Genomic DNA, 21,838 nt, shown 5'->3' with positions numbered 1-21,838 from the left:
ACAGTGCAGTTAATAATAGGAAACAGCTTAAGTAATGAAAGAGCTAGCCAGAACTGTGATTTACTTGGTTTGCTTAATTTGCAGAATCATGATGAATAAATAGCACTGATATGTATCATCTCTGCCACCACATGATAAATACAAATCAGATTTTATCAGCAAACCAACTAGCTATTCACAAAATGACAACGCTGTGACGCATTTTATGGAATAAAGTGTTTTCCGATCATAAAACCTTCAAATTCAGTTAGGGATGCAAAGATGTACAACAGGCAAAATTAGACAAGAGCCCACTAAGAGGGAGAGTATCATTAGGGCGAGAGTAATAAAAATATATAAATGGTTGTGGAGAAATCAAGTCCATTCCAAACTATCAATAAGGTACTACATTAGTTTTATTATATTAGTGATTACTCTACTGAGTCTCCCACTTTGTAAGGGCAGGGCAGTTGGAATTATTTCCATTTGACCCCACTGGGGCGGGGAACTTTGAGTACCTATTAGACTATGCCAGGTAAGACTCAGGAGTCTCTCAAATGTTATCATGTTCCATCTTTACAACCTGGGAGGAGGAAGAGTATATCATATCTCTGATTTTATAACTGAGGAAAATGAGGTCTCAAGGATTATGAAACTTGTCCTAGGATACAGGTAGTCATGTTTGGAGACATAGCTTTCAGAGGTTTTCAGTCTCCCCACCCCCCATCCCCCATTACAGCCACACAAGTTGAGCCTTATTAGAATTAAAAAAAAAAATCCATCACAGACATAGAAAACAGACTTGTGGTTGCCAAGGGGGTGATTGGAGGGAGTGGGATAGATGAGAAGTTTGGGGCCAATAGGTACAAATTATTGCATTTAAAATGGACAAGCAATGAGGTCCTACTGAACAGCACAGGGAACTATATACAATCTCTTGGGATAGAACACGATGGAAGATAGTATGAGAAAAAGAATGTCTACATACATGTATGATTGGGTCACTATACTGTACAGTAGAAGTTGGCACAACACTGTAAATCAACTATACTTTAATAAAAATAAAAAGTAAAAAAAAAAAGAATAGAAGGAAGGAAGATAAAAGCAAATACATCTATTGCTCTAGATCATATATTCTAAAGTCACTTGATTTGGGGGTTGCTTTCAATCATCTTTTCAATGTAAAGAATATAATGGACTAAGAATATTACTTACAACTCTTAATAAAAGGGTTTTGTGGATAATTGGGTTGTGGTCTCATAAATAGGCTCGCCATTCTAACTCAAGCCTCCAGCCAGCATGTGGTCCATTTTAACATCCTTCACGACTAAACTGCTTTAACAGCATCTTAAAGGACCCCAAGTAATAATTCAAAATTCTCCACATGTGGTATGAAAAGATTAGACGAGTCTTAAACAGGCAGGGACTTAAACCTGGCTGATAATACGGTGGAGAAATTATACACCATAAAGGCTGGGGGAAGGAGGAAGGGTTTAGCAAAAGGAAGATATAATCAGGAGACACAAACCTTCCCATAAATCAACCCTTTGTATTCTGAGTGATTATTTCATAAACTAGATCTCGGGCTGTTGATCTCTTTAAATGATTACTGCAGAATGTATGCACTTTCAGAAACAGTTGCTGGTTGATTTATATTTCAGACATATTTTCCATCAGTGTTTATTCCCTGAGAATACAGTTTTCATAATAGAGTTGATATTTTAAAATAATATGGAAAACTTGAAATTCAATTTGTATAAAAGCTATGTCATTTTCATGTAAAATTACTACATCATATTTGGAAAAATAGTGATAAAATGAGCAAGTAAATGCGTACCCAGACCAGACCCATTTTCAAAAGATAAGAACATTCTGTCAAGAAGAGAAAAATGATGAAAACGTCCCCCTCTAAATTCTGAAATTCTAATGAAATAATAAAATCAGCCTTTGAACTCCCTCTAAAAACACAGAGAGATGGGCTTATAAGAAGTCCAGAGAGAATGGAGAGAAAGAGAGAGGAGGAAAATTAAGGGCGAGGAAGGGAACAAGGGGAAGGGGAGGGGGAGGGGGAGGAGAGGGGGAAGGGAGGGGAGGAAATGAAGCACAGGATCTCTAAAATATTCCACCTTACTCAGAAACTGGTGTATTACTGAGCAGGCTTGGAGATGATAAAGTGTTCCCTAGCCTAGAAATATTTTTAAATTGCCAGAATGGCATTTTGCGTTAACAACAGAAGATAAAATACACATGCCGTACCTATTAGTCATGATAGCATAATTTATTTATCCTAATGTCTGTAATAAAGACAGCCAGTGAGCTACACAGTACTCTTAATCTAAATGAATTGAAGCAGTTGGCTGTTTTGCACATGTAAAAGATATTCTAAACGCACTGTTTATCTAGGCTGGACTGCTCCTAGCTACCTATCTACTCAGTAAGAGATTAATTATCCAATGACAGTACTCAATGAAACAGAATCAGCTCACCCTGCAAACAAACAATGGCCTGCAAAGGAAATAATTCTTCCTCCATACAGTGGTAAGAAGAGAGGGATTTAATAAAGCAATGCTGCTCTTAAAGGCCAAAATATGGTTAGCCATTCTAATGCCACTATCGTTGCCCTAAATGAAAAAAATTCAAGACACTTCCATGTTTCTAAAACAGAAAGATTATCCACTTTCATTTTCTGCAAAAAAGATAACTTATATGAGACAACAATACCTATAAGCCATAACATATCTAGTTAGGCATTTAGTTTTGTTTTGTGCCTTATCATCATTTATGCTAACTTTTAAGTAAAGTAAATGCTTACAGAGACCAGTGCCTAGTAAGGTCTTTTGCACAAATTCTCAGACAGCTTTCTGAATAAGTAAGAATGGACAATTAACAAAGGACAAGAGCAACTGTCTTTGGAATAAAGCAGTTATTTGAGGAGGTTGATCCAATATGATTTAGGCATAAAAACTTACCTAGATAATATGTCTTGGCCATCACAGGTTAGGCTCATAAGCAAATAGGTGATTCAGATTTTTACTATTTTATTTACAAATTCTTACAAATTTCCTTACATTAGGTGTTTTTTTTTATTGCTGCATATTTAAAATATTTGCTTCCTCAAGAAGCTTCTGAGATCCTTAAGTGCTGTTACTTCATTACACACATATGCTTTCTTAATGTGCCTAAGATAGCATGAAACAGGATTAGGAACATACTAGAAGTTCGTTAAACATACTTGTAAGTTGAATTATGTCACTGTCTTTGCTTTATAAAGGTAAAGCCATATGTATAATACCAATAATCACAGATGATTTTTTTCATTAATTATACTAAAAATGTTTTATCATTACTTTCTTATGAAATGAGGCCTCATTGGTAGTCAGTATCAAAATGGAAAAGGCATTCTTGTCCCTTGGCTTAGGAAGTTTGGAATTTTTAAAAAATGTGAATTAAAAGAAATGTGTAAATTGATTTTTAAGCTGGACACTTAGATATAATGCTACTGACAGAAGAAAAAAAGTTGCTCTCAGACTTTGAAGCAAGGCAGTCTAAGTAGGATTTTTATTGTAAATGTCATAATCATAGCCAGTCAGCCCAGGAACGTACACTAAAACAATTCCAGGGATAATGGGGGGATAAGGAAGTGAAGAATTCAGATACTCCATAGAATTCGGATCTTCTGAAAATGAACGTGTTTTATGGCTTTACATTTCTTGGATCTAGGTTCCCTCTGGGAAGCTTCTTGAGGACATAGTGTAAGTTGTTTCATAACTCTATTTGGAAGTCCTGTGCCATTTTTCCTTTCCTTTAATGTTATAGTTATCGTAGACCAACTTGGGAAATCTGGAAAATCAATGCAGGGGGCTGAAACCCAAAGTTGATGATGAAGTACAGGCAGGTAGAGTCAATTCGTTACTAGGAAGTAAATACGTAACAGTGTGGATGAATTAGGCCTTGTGATCTTTGTTAATTTGCCGTTAGGGAGACATGGCCCAAGTGAAGAGGCCATCTTGTTACAAAGTTATCTTACCTTGAAAAACCCTCAGTTCCATATACTGCTTACACATCTTCCTTCCACTTTGTCACCTCACTGAATTGCTAAGAAAGGATTCAAGAATACCACCAAAGTAAATAAATCCTTTCTGAACATGCCCTAACCCGTCTCATACTCACACTCAGGCTGAGTGGCCACCTTGATGGGTTGAGAGCTCTCCCCGGGCCCCCACTCGTTGTAGGCCACAACTCGGAAGGTGTACATGGCTTCTGGCTTCAGGTTTCCCACAGTAAACTGAAGGGACCCAGGCTGGGATGTATTCAGCGCTCGTTCCCTGGGAAAGAAAAGTTGCAGGGGAAGATTATTCCAACATGAAGACTTTTAGCCTCAACCTGTATTTAAGGAGCAAGAGCAGGCAGGTGGACCAAAAGGTTGCATCTTCATTTTGTGATGACTCTACATGTAAATCAAGTCCTTGGGGGCTTACTATAGGACAGGAACTGACTGAAAAGGCTTATCAATAAAGGTTGCAGGATTTCTCAGAGGTTCAAGTTCATGCCATTCCCATGAAACTCACATACTAAAGTCTATGCCCTTGATGCTTTCAAATTTAGTTCAAAACTCATGACAAAGAGCTAGCAAAAGGAGAAGAAACCTCAGGGAAGCAGACAGAAAGATGCATTTCATAAACATCCAGCTAATGACAGAAATTAAGGTTTCAACTATTTCAGGAGTTGCTCTTTGTCAATATTGCCAACACATAGCTTTATGCATTTCCTTTCATTGTAGGAAAGGATAAGGCAGATGCTAAGTGTCAACATGTAGAGAGCTTGAGGCTCTGTGGTGACTTTAAGTGCCATTAGTGACAAGGAGTAGATTCCCTCCTATGTGAGGAGAAAGCACAATACCATGTCTATTTGCCTTTCCTTCATCTGCATATGTCCAATTCATTTACCAATGAACAGTTCCTTGGTGGGTCCAAACAAATGAATCTGTTGATCATGGTGAGATTTACAATCCATATTAAGAGAAGACAAACCCTCTGGATATGGATGCTGACATAAAAGAAACAGGAACTCCTCAAGTCTGCTTTAAGGATACACATGATTCTAGACATTTATACACACATTGGCCTCATATAATTCAATGTGAAAGAGAAGTTCCTTCTAAGCCACTCAACTCTTTCTTAAGTTTTCTATTTCCACATAATATCACAGTGGAATTCTATGTTCATTTTAATTTCACTATTTGATTTTTATTTTGTGGGGGGGGAGATATTTCAAAGAAAACCTATTTTTCTGCCATGGCAAATTAAACTTCCAAAGAGGAAAGTAAAAACAAAGTTCTAAATTCTAAATGTGATTCCTGGGCATCTACATGCCCTTAATTTGACTAATAATAACTGAGACTGGCTGGCTCCTCCTCAAGCTCTCCTCTTCTTCTTCATGCATTAGATTGTATCTCCCAGCCACACCTCCACCCCCCAGCCTAGATGAGGCCAGGTGATGGGTTCAAACCAATGAGTTTGAGTGTACACAACATGTGCTGACTCCAGACCTGGCCTAGAAAAGCTACACATGTGGTTTCACTCATGTTCTCTTTCTTCCTCTGTAAACTGGAGGCAGGCAAGCATGGTAACCTTGGACACCATATACTGAGGATGAAGGAATCAAAATTTTGCAAGAATTCTGGAGGAGACCTGGGAGAAGAACTAACTCTCAATGAGGAACATCTTTTTCCTACTTTATAGAGTCGAATAGATTTGAGCAACTATACATTTGAGGGATTATTTATTATAGCAGTTAGCATTATCTTAGTCATGATGGCTCATAATTTAAATATGCCCCCTGGATGATTACCAGGGGCCAGATGGAGGGAGGAATGGGATGGTGGTATCTACTGAGTACTGAGTTTTAGGTGTGGAAGATGAAAAATTCTGGAGGTAGAGGGTGGTAATAGTTGTGCCACAAGGCAAATGCACTGAATGCCATGGAAATCTACACTTAAAAATGTATATTTTACCACAAGGAACAAACAAACCAACACAAAAATAGAGCACTCTGTGTGAATCTAGATAGAGACTAAGATTTAGGTGTTCCTTTATGAATGCTGCATTTAATTGGCTGCAAGGCTGAATTATGACTTATAGCAAGGGAGGGATCTGGGATTCAGATGGTAACCTGTAGTAAGTAAGGGCAATAAATATCAGATAGGATGGAGCATTCATGTACCACACATCACAATGATGTGTTCTATTAAACTAAGATTACTTAGACCAATGCATTGCTTTGTAAAAGAAAACCCTTGTAATTCAACTATATGCCTTGTGGATGTAGAAATTTTTGCATTTTATTTTCTTTAACCAGAAGAACTTTTATATGCATTGCCTCTCTTTTTATACAGATAGGGTAGTTTTATTATCATTATTTTATAGATGCAAAAGTGAGATTTAGAGAAAAAAAAATTTTCAAAGGATGCATGGTTAGTAAGTACCACAGTTAAGAGTGAAATCTGGGGCTTCATCCTCTCAATCCAGTATTTATATCATTCAACATTAGAGGAAAAGAAGGGGCCTATTTGGTTCATGGGCACTTGGGTAGAAGACATGAGCTCCTAAAGGGGAAGAAGGGTCATGAGATGTTCAGAAACCACTGTGACGATGAGTGTAACTAGCATCTGTTTTAAGTCATTTCATGATACCTTTCTAGACATTCAAGCAACATACCTGTCATTGAAGGTCAAATTTGCATACCAAACGTTTTGCGTTATCTACAAAGAATAGCTTTCATAATTGGTTTTACTCTATAACTACTAAATAATTTAGATGAGATAGATGTGCTCTAGAACATGTTGGCATAACCTCTTGAAAAAGCTTTCTTCAAAGGAAAAAGAGGCCAGGACATGTGGGCATGCCCAGATAGCAATGCTTAAGATTATATAATAGAAACATCACTCATCTATTAAAAGGGGATGCTGAGTTTTACTACAAGGAAGGGAGTTTTAGGTTCTATAATCTCTAGCAGCTGCCAAAAAATACTCCAATTACCGATATTATATCTATTCCTTGATATAGACAATTGAATCTTCCTGCATATTACCTAAAGTATGAACACAACATCTTTAGATAATACTTCCATGAGAGTGATCTCAGCCCCTCCTCTAACGGGAAGCTAGTATTGCCTTGGATTTACCACTAAGTTTCTTCAATGTTGGTTCTTAGTGGTTTTAAACAACAATTAATCATTATGTGCCATTTTCACTTTATATGCCAATTTCAGAAAATCTGCTTGTTCTATCAAAGTGAGATCTCATCAAAATGCTATATAGACAATGAAGTGGATAAAGGATTTTTAAATCTGTGTTGCTGGATTGGCTTTCTCATTAACTTCTCTGAGCCACAGATTTCTCAAGTGTTAATTGGTGTTATAAATACATTTACTTTATAGAGTCCAGAAAATTAAATGAAATCCTGTACATAAACTACATAAAGCAAGAGGCATGAGGCCTGAGGCCTGGTGCCCATGGAGTCTTCTGTATATGGCAGATACTACTGCCATTATTTTCTTCCATATATGGCAGATACTACTGCCATTATTTCTATTGTTATAACAAAAATACCACCATAGCCTCATGGGAAATAAGTGCTCTAGGGTTCAAGAAGAGAGCTTTTCCACAATCTGAAGGGAGAAATAAATAAGAAGCATAATCATGAAGAAAAACACATAAATATTGATATTTTTCTGTCAGATTAGTTTATAGAAGTAAGTTAAATCAAAAGAGTAGTCCTAACTAGAGGCATTGAACAAGCCTCAATAATGAAAAGGGTAATCTTTTTAAAAGGGAAGGTGCTTTGCTGAAACAACAAAGCAGGGATGGGTATTCCTTTAGTTCCATGGCATAGATGGGCAGCCTTGTGATGTCTGATGCCCACCCTCGGCTCTGGGCTTTGTTGCCAGGTTGCTCTGATGTGTCCCTGGGTCCTACTGAGGTGACATCAAACATGATACAAATGCATTCTAAGAAAATGGCATTTATAGCCATGTCACCCTTCACAGATTTGTTCAGTTACAAAGATTTACAGGTGGACTTTGATCATGTCTTTTGTTCTTTAATAGCTGAAAACAAACCATCGAAAATCACTTCCCAACAAGTAAGTAAAATCTGAATTTGGAAGGGCAGGTTGTTACTCTTGTTTATCTGGTTTCACCTTAGAGTGCCAGCCACAGACAGGTAAATGCTCCATAATCTCTATCTTTAGGCAGTTAGTAATTAGGATTTTCTCTGCTCACTCTAGTCCTGCTCCTCCATAAATGGGCAGATAAGCACACTAGGTTCTGAAGAAGAGAAAAGAGTAGAAGTTAGGAGTTTGCCTAATTACTGTGTTGGGGTGTCCTGCCCGTCACCTCACCAACCACTCCTGGGAAAGCAGCCAAGGCCCAGAACTGCGTCTCCACAAAATTCTCTCCTATGACTCTGAGGATGTAATTACCCTTAAAATCCACAGAGCTCAGAGTCTGATCTCTAATGGCTGATGTATTGTCAAAGCTTCATTATTCCACTTCTTTTCCCCTTGACTCTGAGATGGTTCAGGCAAGTTCAAGATAGAATTGATGAAGTAAAGGGACTAAATCACCTGTGCTTTCTAGAATCCATTCGCTACAAATTCATTCATTTGTAAATCCACATAGAGTATAAATATACAAATTCTATCTCTTTCTGCCGGCTGACTTGCGCTCATTGACTTTTACATGGAGACCAAGAAGAATTCCTCAATAAAAAGCATCTCTTTCATGTAAATTCTGGTTCTCGGTGCTTTGGCTTACTTGGTTGAGGTTTCTTAGAAAAGAACTACTATGTTCTAAAAGCATACATTTTGACCCAGTGCTGCCACTCTCAGATCAGACTTTGTCTAAAATTCTTCTTAAACACTGATATCCTTTGATATGCATTGAGACTTAACTCTGATTAGGTTATATTCTGCTGTGCCTGGAAGTGGCCCCTGTTCTGGTTCTTACTTACAATGTGTTGCATTAAAATAGCTTTTCCTAGTTCTTTATCATTGGTCTTCACAGTTTTGTCTTCTGTCCACACAGATAATCCTAACATACATTATCTGTTAATGTAACCAAAACATCAGGCTGGATGCCATTCTATGGTTAATACAATCTCCACTCCTTGGGACAAGATTCAAAGACCTTCAACATGTAGCCCAAACTTTTCCTCACTCATCTGCAGTGGGTCGCTTTGCTTCACAATACCCTATTCATCCCAAACGAACTCTGCCTTTGTCATTCTGCTTTTCATCAGTTTTCTTTTGTTTTATTTCAGTAATCTTGGAGTTGCTTTCTCCTGACTCAGCTCCTTCTTGATATGACCAAAGCTCATTCATTTTTCAATTCCAGTTCAAATGAAATCTCCCAGCTGGAGCTTTCCTACCACCCTGTCCTCTAATTCGAAAAATGTATAGTACTCTCGCCTTTGTGATTTCATTGCTCTTGATTTACACATCAACTGCAGCTTGTATCACATTGTGTTGACAGACATTCCTGTCTCTTTGACTCAATGGTGAATTATTTTAGAAGTCACATCCCATTCATATTTTATTGACACACAGAATCTATTCTTATTGAATATAAAGAACGGCTATGTTGCTGGTGCTCACAATTTTTAAATGAATGCATGAATAAATGCAATAATTTTTAATAGGATAATTGTACAATATCTCCACAGAGTGTGAGCTCAGAAATGCTTAGAGAGCTGGATTCTGTCCAGATTCCATCCCAACTTACTTGAGTAGCCTTCAGCTGCCATTCACATTCCTGGATTTCCTTTTCATTATTTGAAAAAAGTGAGACCTAATCTAAGAAATCTTTTATATATAATATTCTTAATTAGGTACAGAAAATCACCTGTGTGTGTGTGCGTGTGTGCTGAATTCAGCACTTCTGTATTTACATTTCAGAAGTAAACAGAGTTTAAAGATTAAGACGATACTCTTAGTGGATCTTTTCTAACATGTCTCCAGCATACCTGTTAAGTAAACACATATCTTCTTGCCTAAGTACAGCAGGGTGTTAACATTTAATCACAGCTGTGAGGTGAGCAACAAACCCTGTCTGGATATAACAACTACCTAATTAGTCGCTTCAAGAAGGAAGAGTTCTATGAATGTTCCTTTGTAAGTAGGAACTATAATATTTTTAAGGGAAATATTTTTAACATCCTTTGATCCACACCACTTTCATTTTGATTTCTTTAGTGAAAGCAAGAAGAGTGCAATAATGAGAAGATTTCAAAGCTGGAGTAGGCTGTCTACTAAAATAAGGCTCAAAGTAACAGCAGCAACAACCACCAGAATGCCATACCCTTTCTTACCCCAGAACTGCAGACTTTGGAATTAGTGTTACTTTGATGGGAAAGTAGATTCAGAAGTGAATTAGTCCAAGACAAAACATCATGAGGAACAAAACATCATCATGGAGATCATTTTCTTGATAAGAGAAATTCCCACTAAATTTTGGTTAAAAATTGTTTTTAATTGAATTTTTTTTCTTTTTCTTTTTTTTTTTGGAAAGAGCAGTCTGAGAAACAGGCTTTTAAAATTTTTGCCTTAACATAATCTATGTTTCAGCATCTAGGGTACATCCAAAAGACTAGTTACATAACAAAAAACTACAGCAACAGTAAATAAAAGGGTATCTTTTCATCGAAAAATAAAAAGTTTTGTTTTAAATTATTTAGTTTACTTTCAGCTAATGCTCCTAAAATAAACATGATTCGACTGTGGCCCCTCTCCTCATTCTACTGTTTTTATTTATTTATTTTTCTTTTTAGGGCCACACCTGTGGCATATGGAAGGTCCCAGGCTAGGGGATGAATCAGAGCAGAACTGCATCTGCAGGCCTATGCCATAGCCACAGCAACAACAAGACTATAATTTGAGCCTCATATGCAACGTAAAGCACAGCTTGCAGCAATGCTGGATCCTTAACCCACTGACTGAGGCCAGGGATTGAACCCGCATCCTCACAGAGACTTGTCAGGTTCTTAACCCACTAAGCCACTATGGGAACTCCTCTATTGTTTTAAGGATAGCCCATCTTATCTTTCTCAACCTGCTATTATTATCTACAACTTCACAATTTCCTGATATAGACTTGACATATATCTCTAACCAAAACTTTTCCACTGAGCTCCAGATTCCTATTTTTCAAGGCCTTTGTTGAAAGGTGTGTCAAATACAACATGTCTTAAATTGAATTTCTGATCTTTATTCTCAAACCTAGATCTTTCCATCATCCTGATTTTAGCAAATTGTCTCAGCATTTATCCCTTTAAATATGCTGAAACCTAGGAACTATTCTTGAACACCCTCTTTGTATCACCATTAATGCCCAATTCTTCACATTGTCTTCTCCATTTTTCTTCCTAAATATTTCTAGACTGTCTCCACTGCTCCATCTTCACTGACACATCCTTAGTCTGGCCCACCTATTAAATATGACTACACTGTTTCCATGGAGACTGTTCCCTTCTCCATTATTCCAACACAGTTCTGGACACATTGTCAACTCACAAGTGCATGATGGGTCAATATATATATTTACATATTTTTATAAATATATATATTATATATATTTATATATTTATGGGCCTTATATATTTATATGTGACATCTGTAGATGGCATGTTTTATATTTCATTATGCATCAAGGCCATGATAAAAATTAAATCCATTGTCTCTCATTCAATGACCACTTTGAAGTAGAAAAGACAGGGTTTTACATTTTGCAGAGAAGTAGTGTGAAAGGAGGGCTGATGAAACCAAAGAGGGCCCTGTGGGGCTCCTGGGCACAAGCCTTTCTACATCCCCCATTTCTTGTTTTTTTTTATTTATTTTTTTTACTTTTTTTATTACTCAATGAATTTATTACATTTATAGTTGTACAATGAACATCACGTGCTGGGGTTGTGGGGTGGAAACCCCATTTCTTGTTTTTAGGGAATAAGCTTCAGCCTCCATGACCTTCCCTGAGTTACTAAGGGCAGGTCCAAACATTTGCTAATCAGGGAAGGGTAAAGATACAGAGACAAGAGGAAAAGTCAAGAAAAGTCTGTACTAGCCATGGGGCAGGGTCCTGGTTCCTCTTCAAGGAATATACATAAAAATATCTTTGAGTTCTTCTGTAGAACTAAACCCACCACAAATGAAAACAAGAGTAGAGGGCCACCAGAACCAATCCTGAGTGGGCCAGACTAAGGGTGTGTCAGTGAAGATGGAGCAGTAGAGACAGAATCTAGAAATATTTAGGAAGAAAAATGGAGAAGACAATGTGAAGAATTGGGCATTAATGATGATACAAAGGGGATGTTCAAGGATAGTTCCTAGGTTTCAGCATATTTAAAGGGATAAATGCTGAGACAATTTGCTAAAATTAGGATGATAGAAAGATCTAGGTTTGAGAATAAAGATCAGAAATTCAGTTTAAGGCATTTAGTCCTGGGGCCACGAAATACCAACTGTGAAGAACTGTGAAGGCTTTCATCTACCCTGATCCTTAGCTTTGGCCCCATTTTCTACTCCCAAACTATAAGACCACTTCTTAACCTCTCCCAAGGGAGGAAGTGGTCTTTAAGGCTTTATGCTGCTGTGGCTCCCTTTGGCTGTCAAAGCAATAAAAGCTATCATTTTCTCTTTCACTCAAAACTCTGACTCTGAGTTTCTATTTGGCACTCATGGACAGAGGCTGAGTTTTGGTAACACTGACTCTGCCAAGCTTTAAGCCAGGGCCAGAAAGTGGTGCATTGGATTCTGAGCATTGTTCTCTTTCCATCACAGTATATCCCCTTCACAACAAACTTGATCAGCTACATGGTCCTCAACTCTGAGGAGCAGGGAAAGAATATGTAAACACCAGGTTGCAAATGTAATGCACAGTGAATTCTAAAGTGAATCTTCTGTATCAATCATGAAAAGCTGGTCTCTAATCCTGAGCAGTGAGCAGAGGTTTCTGGAGGCAGCATAAAGCCAGGTAAAGCATATTGTGTGGGAGTTGGAAGCCCCCATCTGGTCTTTGTTCAGCCACAAAATAGGCGTGTGACCTTGAGCAAGTCAGGTGCTATCTTGGAGCTCTTCCTGCTTCATTTGCGAAAAGAAGATACCATTCCCTTATCTCCCTACCTCACAGGGTTATTGTGAGGATTAAATTGAATGATGATTATGAAAGTGTTTTAATTCTCTCATCTGAACTCCCGTGGTACTTTATATGTACCTCTTTTAGGAAATGTCTTTTACTTTGTGTGGTATAGTCAAACCTGCAGAGGAAGCCTACATTTAAATCCTGCTTCTAATATTTATTATTGTGCAGCCTCTTAGGCAATGCATTGTAGTCCTCCTGAATTGAGCTAGGCAGGCTCATTTGTAAAATAGAGATTATCATACCTACCTCATCAGAAGATCAAATGGGCTAATGTTTATGAGAGTCAAAGTCCTCTCTAAAGGTGATTTGGGAAATACCTGTATTTCATTGATTTGTACTTCCAACCTACACAGTAGTTAGCACATGGCACTGAATAACAACAACAAAAAAAGAGTGCTTTCAGTATACCAGTTAATAAGCAAGTGTTTTAGGCACCTTTTCTTAATGTAATACTCATCAACCTATACATCAGGGACTATTATTACTCCACATGAGGGAAAAAGGCACTGGTATTTGGTCCTAGGCCGCAGAGCTAATAAAATTCTGAGCCAAGATTGAAGCTCAGGTAGTTCAATTCCATAGCCACAGAGCCTTGTGACCACACTGAGTCACACTCCAAACATAATTTTAGCATACTGAATGGAAGGTATGAAGTTCTATTGACCCATAAATTTGCTACTGTATTTTATATATAGCAAGTAAATGATACAAACCCGCTTTTCCAAAAGTTAGAAAATTTTCAGAATGAAGACTATAGAAGAAACCCATGTCATAATTCTGACAACATCAAGAAAGCTTGATTCTCTGTCAGACTAATCCACTAATCACTGGGAACAAACTGGTGTAGAGACTGAAAACACCTGCTTTGGAGTCAGGCCTGCATTCAATCCTGGTTCTACAGTTCAACTAACTGTATACCAGAGGTGCAAACTTCCTTAAACCTCATCTGGACAATGTTGTGTGTAAGGATGAAATGAGATAATTTATGTAAGACGCTTAGCCTGGTGTCAGGCACAGTAAGTACTCAACAAATGCCTGCTTTCATTATGGATGCTGACTCTGTGGCCTTAGATGTGCAATTTACCCCTTCCCTGAGCATCAGCCTCTAGATGTTTAAGTAGCAGGAAGCTGGATTATGATTCTGAAGATCACTTTCAATCCTAACAATTTTTAGGTACTAGGAAGAGACAGCTGAGTATCTGCAAAGCAATTGTGTTTCTGTGAATTCTGGCTTTCAGGTTCTAGAATTTATGCTGCCCTCTTGACTTATGGAATAAAAGCCCTGGAGGGGCTGAATAAGAAATGTTAACTTTGGCACTTGCATTACTGACACCATTAACCAGTCAGACAGATTAATGATAATCTGAGCTGGAGTAATTTGCCTGACAAAGCCATTGCAAATCCAAGGCAAATGTTCAATCCACCACCTTTTTAAAAAGCTATTGTGTTAAGGGGCTAAATAAACCTATATGAGCAAACAAGCATCACAGCTAACCGCTCAGAGACATATGGCATATATTTGCTCTAGCTGAGAGCCAGAAAACAGAAAATGAATCAGGATATTGGAATCAAATTTCAAAATCAACTTTTTTTCTCAATTAAAAAGTTTTTTATTGAATCGCTGTCAGCCTTTGCATCTTCCTCAGTAATGCAATTTGTTTGATTGGTTGAGGAAAAAAAAATCTATTAAAAATACCACATCTGTCTCTGCCACCTTTATCACATTAGTTCCAATCAGTAAATGCCTACAGAAGTCAAGATACGAGACACTTGGATATGGAATCATTAATAAGATCTCATCTCAATCACTGAGGAGAGAAACATATTCATGCTCACACACAAAGCCAGGTAAAAGCTGGCAAATGCTAAAAGAATGATGTGATCAAAGTGAAAGGGGAGAACAAGGGAGAAACTGATGACCTCTGACCTGGAGGACCATAAAGAATTTCACACAATGACTGACATTCCAAAGCTTCCATTCAACAACTATTTTGTGAGTATTCATTATGGGTTAGGTATTGCTCTAGGCGCTAGGTGAATGGAGGCAACAAAAACATACTTGCTCACAGAATGCTTATGTTCTGGTGGTGAGAAAGGATTCAGGAAACAGGAAGGGAAAGGTAATAAAGGAATAAAGAAAGATGAATATTAAAAAAGGATATAGGAAAGGCCAGGGGTCAGGTAAGACCTTCAAGAGAAGGTATTATTTCTGCCAAGACTTCATGAAATGCCAAGAATGATCCAGGTGGATCTCTGCAAGGAGAAGCATTCTAGGCAGCCTGAAGAATAAGTACAAAAGACTTGAGGGAGAAGGATTTGGAGTACATATAGGAAATACATGGAAGCCATTATGACTGCAGAGGAGAGAGCAAATCAGAAAATAGTGAACGTAGTCAGTGATGAAGCTGGAGGTGACAAGGGGCCAGGTCAGCAAGGATTTCTGAGTTTTCTCTGAATGAGATAGGAAGTCATTAGAGGGTTTCAAAGCAGAGAAATGATGCAACCTAAGGTGTGTTTTGAAAGGTTAAGTCCAGGTACTATGATGAGAATAGACTTGAGAGGTGGTTGTAGTGGTTCAGATGAGACTTGGTGGTAGTAAAAGGAGGTAAGAAGTGGTGGGATTCAGTCTATGTTTTATTTTCATTTATTTATTGACTACTTTCTCATCATGAAATTTTTTGAGCAGTACAAAATTAGACAGAATAAGGTGAGGAATTACTTTATTCCCATCACTCAGCTCAAAATAAATTACAAAAGCTGGTCTTCCAGTATTATTTTGTGGCAAATATCAGGTATCACATCCTCTTAAGAATTCAGGATATATTTTGACAGTACTGCCAAGACTTGATGATGGATTGGATACTGGGTGTGAGAAAAAGAGAGAACTTAACAATTACTCCAAGGATGTTGGCCTGAGTAATGAGAAATATGCAGACTTCAGTGAGATGGAGGGACCCCTGGAATGAAAAAGCATTGGAAGAGGTTGAGGTTGAAGGAAAATAGGTATTTGGTTTTGTTTATAAGTTTTAGATGCTCATGAGAAGTCAAGCAGAAATTTGGATATGTGATTCAAAATTATAGGTAAGATGTCAGGACCAGAGATGCACGTTTGGAAGACATCTACATATTGACAAAATATAAAGTCACAAACTGGATGAAATGAAATCTCCAAAGCCGGAGTCCAAGGACAATTCAATATTCCTAGGTCAGGGAGTAGAAAGTTAAAGATCTTAAAAATGAGTGGTCAGAGGGACTGGAGGAAAACCAAGAGTGTGTATAACAGAACTCAAGGGAAGAATGAGCTTCATGAAAGTGGACATGATCAAATGTGACTATATTTACTACTATCCAAGTCATGAGAGGACCAGGAATTGACTACTTGGTTTGGCCACATGGAGGTTACATGATGAACCTTGATAAGAACGGTGCCAGTGAAATACCAGGGACAGAATCCTGACTGGGATATGAGGTAAGGTAATGGAATGAAGTTAGACAACTCAAGGTGTCTAACAGGGAACAGAATGATGTGGTAGAGGAAGAAGAAATGGGAGTGAAGAATAATTTGTTGAGATGGAAAATATAAAATATAAGTATATGCTTGTAGGCCGATGACAATAATACATCAGGGTGGGAAAAAACTGAGGAGAAGAGAAAAAGTCTGGCTGAAGCTTTGTTCTTTTGCTTCCTAGAAAGTATGGGCTCTAGTCAATAAGTGAATGTTTGGCCCTGTTAAGAGCATGGGTGGTTCTCTTATAGAAACTTGAGTAAATGCAGATTATATGCTTAAAAACCCACCTTGGTAGGTAAATAAGATATGGAGGCTTGTATAAATTCCATTCTGATGGCTATTATTTTGCAGGAAATATTAGAAGCAGTGTCAATTAAGAATGTGGAAAGAGGGAAGGTGTTGGAGATTTGAGAAGAGATGAAAAGTCATGAAATTGCTTCAGGATTGTGCATGAGAGAGGCTGACTACTATGTGTCATATAACCTCCAGCACCATGAAGAGGTAACTTCAGGAGCGTAGTTATGGATTTAAAGACTACACAGAATAGCGAAGTGTTTTTTTCCAGTTATATTCAGGTACAACAGTTTAAGTGAAGATAGAACATTATATTTATTGAGTTGAGTTTTGCCAAGAAATTAATATTAAACGAGAGAGTAACAAGCAAAACATCAGTGTTCATAATAATTGGCCAGGGGATTTTAGCGACGTAATAAGTGAAGGAAAACATAAATGATGAGAAACAATCTAAATGTCATGGAATCAATGAATTGCAGGTCCCTGTGGAATCAAGGTTTGCTGTAATCAGAGTCTTCAGTGGAAGATGGGAAAATAAGAGTCTAGAGGGTGAGATGAAAGTAAAATGTTTGAAACTGAGATCATGGAGAGGTTTCAGTGATTAGTGTTGACAAGGACCATGGTGTGACTACAGGAATGACTATCCAAGGGCGTATGGAGGATTGATCCATGGGCCTGAAATGTAAGAAATATATCAATAGATGAGTAAAGGAAAAAATGTTTTTATTAGCAGGAAACCGTGAGAAGCTTTGAAAGTAAATGCTTCATATACAAAACAGCAAGCCATTGCTATTTTAACTATTAACACCATTTCCTTTGAGACTTATTTTCAGCCTCTATTCCATATTATCCCTGAGCTCACACTATTTTGAGACCCTCCATTCTGCTTGCGTGTAGTGACTGGCTTGGATGCTTTACTGGATTTCTTTCAATTAGTTCTCATAGCAATTCTAACAGGTAGAATCCATCTTCCCTTTGTCCCCTACAGCAGAGAGATGTTCTGCCTGCTTTTTGCACCATTAAATACACAAAACAAACACATCTGATAAAATAGTAGTACCATTTCCAAATCCAGCTATTTGGAGTTAATAGGTATAATTTTAACCATCACAGCATACGGGAAGCACACTCGACCTATATGTAGATTGGAGATAGACTTCCATTCAAGGGAGTTTAGAAATTATTATGTGCATGTCATTATATAGAAATGTTTATCATATTTGAATTTTTAAAATATACTCACATTTTTAAAGCAGTGAAGTGAGTGATCCAAACTGTATTTCAAAGAGATAGCTCAAGACAGTGAGGAGGATGGATTGGATGGTGAGAAACTATTGTTAGAGATCAGGTTAAATGATGATGGAGATAACAGAATAAAGGGACCTGGCTGAGCTGTGGCTGAGGTAGACCTGGCAGGCCCTGATGAATAATGGCTATGCTAGGAGTCAGGGAGGAGTAAAATATGACTTGAATTTCTTGCTTGGTCAACAGGATGGAAGGTACTAACATAAACCAAGAAGAGTGAAGGAAAATATATTTAAGGAGGAGACAGTGAGTACAACTTGGGGTAGGTTAAATATAAGGTGCTGCCAGAAGATCCATGGGGATACATGAAGACAGGAGGGAAAGAATTATTTCTTCCAGTTTCCACAGCTACACGCAAAGAACTTACAAGACTTCCCATGAGGTCTCAGAATTAAATATTGCAGAGATAAGACTACAACAAATGCCTACTTCTTCACTGTAATGAAGGATCTTAGGAAGCATAGGCTATAGGTATATGTGTATTCCTTTCCTTTTATTTTAAAGTCAGATCTGATTGTAAAAGAAAACAGAAACTTAAAAAGGATATACTTTGCTGCTGTGAACTTGAAAGGAAAGGGGTTTGAGATGAAGCATGAGAGAACTTGTATTATTCCATCTGGTTATCATACTGCAAAATTTTGAACTAAATAACACTCTGGCAAGACCAAACTATATTGTTCCTTTCAAATCCTGAAGGTCTCTTAAAGATCATGGTATGTCTAAAGCACTCATACATTTGAGAGACTAGAAGCCTCACACATGAATCCTGGCTTCTCCCACATGACTTCAATGGACACTGGGATACTTGCATCAGCCATCTAGTCCATTCTCCAGAAGAAACTAAATATAGAACCACCATACAATTCAGCAATCCTACTTGTAGAAATGTATCCAAAGAAAACCATCGTTTGTTCACTGCAGCACTATTTACAATAGCCAAGACAAGGAAGCAACATGAATGTGCATCACCAGAGAAGTAGATAAAGAGGATGCAGTACATATATACAGTGGAATATTACTCAGCCATAAAAAGAATGAAATAATTCCATTTGCAGCAACGTGGATGGACCTAGAAATTATTACACTAAGTGAAATAAGTCAGACAGAGAAAGACATATATCATATGATATCACTTATATGTGGAATGTAATAACTAGCGAGGACCTACTACGTATCTGTGTCTGTATGATTCACTTTGCTGTACACCTGAAAATAACACCACATTGTAAATCAACTACACTCCAATAAATTAAAAAAAAAGAATGAATAGTGATAACCAGGATTAGTGTGAGCTCAGACTTGTGATTAACCAGGTCCCACCAGGGCACTTGACATTTCTCTGTCTCTCTCCTTTTCTTTCTTCCTCCCCCTCTCTCCTCCCTCCATACCACCACCACCACCCAAAATATTCTATATATATACATGCATGAAACAGATTACATTTCCATTGCATGGTAAACTTTATGGGAAGTGAGCGCAGACTTCATTCAAGGATAAAAGAAGAAGCTGCCACCTCTGGGGAAGCCATGCATACCAGTGGGTGTCCACTTTGGATAGATTATGTGTAAGAGGAGGTTTAATATGGAAGGAAAGATGTGAAACTGAGAACACAGCCAAGTCAACAGACAGGTATTTTATAAAGATCATAGTTGCCCTATCAAAATCTTCATCTACTGAGGAACATAATGATGCAGTTCCCTCCCTGTGAAAGGCACAAGTAGGGCTGCCGAGTATATTTGAAAATAGCTGTTCTGCTCTACAGAATATTGGGGTTTGGCTACATCTTGTTTCTCCAAATTTAGCTTTTCTGTGTTATCTCTTTGATCACCTTTAATTGGCAATATAAAAAACTGATGAGGAGAACAACTTATAAAATGCTTAAAAAGTAGAATGGAAAGGTCCATTAAAAAGCTCCCCAGATTTCTGACTCCTTCTAAATGAGATATTTTTAGAATGGCTTTAAGTTTTAATCTTAAATAAACATTTCCAAACATTGAATGTACTTATATTCAAATATACTTGCTCAAATGTTGATAATTAATGATGTATAATGATAATACCAATCACATGGGGATTTGGTAAATATCACAAAATTCCATTTCAAGAAATAGGGCAAAGTAGATAGTACATGGAAAAACTCTTCGGTTATAGCACACCTAAAATGTTGGGTAAATTGTTCAAAATCCCTTTTATTTATTTTTTTTTCTTTTTTGGCCCCCCATAGCAGGTGGAGTTCCTAGACCAGGGATCAGATTTGAGCCACAGTTGTGATCTATGCTGTACCTGTGGCAAGGCCAGATCCTTTAAACCACTGTGCCAGGCAGGGGTCGAACCTGAGTCCTGGTACCACAGAGGTGCTGCCTATTCAATTGAGCCACAGCAGGGACTCCTCCAAAATCCCTTTATCATAAAGATTGTCCATAAATAGGCTGGCAGTAAAGTAAGAGAATTGTCATGAGGGAAAACTGCCTTGTGGGGCTGGTGTTTAACTGAGGGTATTTGCCCATCAGTAGAAGTCTAGTGCTAATAGTTTTAGAAACTAACCAGAAAAGAGAATAGGAAACAAAGCTTCAGGTGTAAGTAGTGTGTAAGGACATATTGGAAAACCTTTCATACAGCCAGGCTCCTGGAAGAGCAAACTTCAGTGGATCAACTAGAAAATGAAATTAGCTTCATGAGAGAACAGGTGCATACATGCCAGCTTTACTCTTAGCTTAGCTGAAATGACAACAACCAAAATCTCTCCAAAAGTTTGTCACCACAAGTCTGCATTCACTCATTTAAGTTGATACGTTAAAAATGGTGGAGAACCATATATTGCCTTACTTAAGGGACTTTCTAATAATGAATAACATATCAATATGAGACCTATATGGGCCAAAGACAACAAAGTTTTTGTTTAATATGGTCTCATTTTGGTAAAGCAAATCCTCCCATGAGAATATACTTTAAGCCATGACCTTAAGAATCCCCTCAGAGAAATTTCTAAGGGCTAGAGTTAATAATCAAGAATCACTCAAATGTGGGAAGCAACAAGCCCCCTTGAGGAAGAGTCAACAGGAACACATCTCTGAATCAGATGCACAAAGACTGCAGATATTAGAATGACCAAATACAGAATATACAATAAGTATGTGTATAAAATTTAAAGAAATAAGAGGCATTACATGGTTTATTTTTCAGATTGGTACTTAACAAATATCTATCATAGACTTACAAATTAAACTCTAAAGTCTTAAAATCATGAAATGTTTTAGGAAAAAAATGATGATAAAAAAGAAAACAAAAAACTAACAGTGGATTATCATCTTGAAACAAGACGCATACAGCTCACTTTTGCCTAGACTAATGGTATTAAGAACTTTTACCAAATATAGACATTCTTGAATGACCCTTATAAATGCAAACTAACTTTATCCCAACAAAAACCTTCAAGGTAAGTACTATTATTGCCTCTATATTAAAGAGCAGAGTGAGGCTCAGAGAAGTTATACTGTTTTTTTGAAATCACATGACATCAATAATAGAGATGAGACTGCATCCTAGCCATGGAGGTTCCTC

The 21,838-nt window shown here is 37.6% G+C and overlaps 1 protein-coding gene across 1 annotated transcript in view; it reads right to left on the bottom strand.

Annotated features, from left to right (window-relative positions):
* The window catches only part of DCC (DCC netrin 1 receptor), a 1,209,032-nt gene that overhangs the window by 372,122 nt on the left and 815,072 nt on the right, over positions 1-21,838 (bottom strand). The window contains exon 9 of the mRNA XM_047769428.1: positions 4,150-4,304. Within this exon, the coding sequence (XP_047625384.1) occupies positions 4,150-4,304 (155 nt within the window). The remainder of the gene's footprint in view (positions 1-4,149; positions 4,305-21,838) is intronic.

The sequence above is a fragment of the Phacochoerus africanus genome, chromosome 2 (assembly GCF_016906955.1).
Source record: "Phacochoerus africanus isolate WHEZ1 chromosome 2, ROS_Pafr_v1, whole genome shotgun sequence".
NCBI classification, from domain to species: Eukaryota; Metazoa; Chordata; class Mammalia; order Artiodactyla; family Suidae; genus Phacochoerus; species Phacochoerus africanus.
This window is presented reverse-complemented; position numbering and strand designations above follow the sequence as displayed.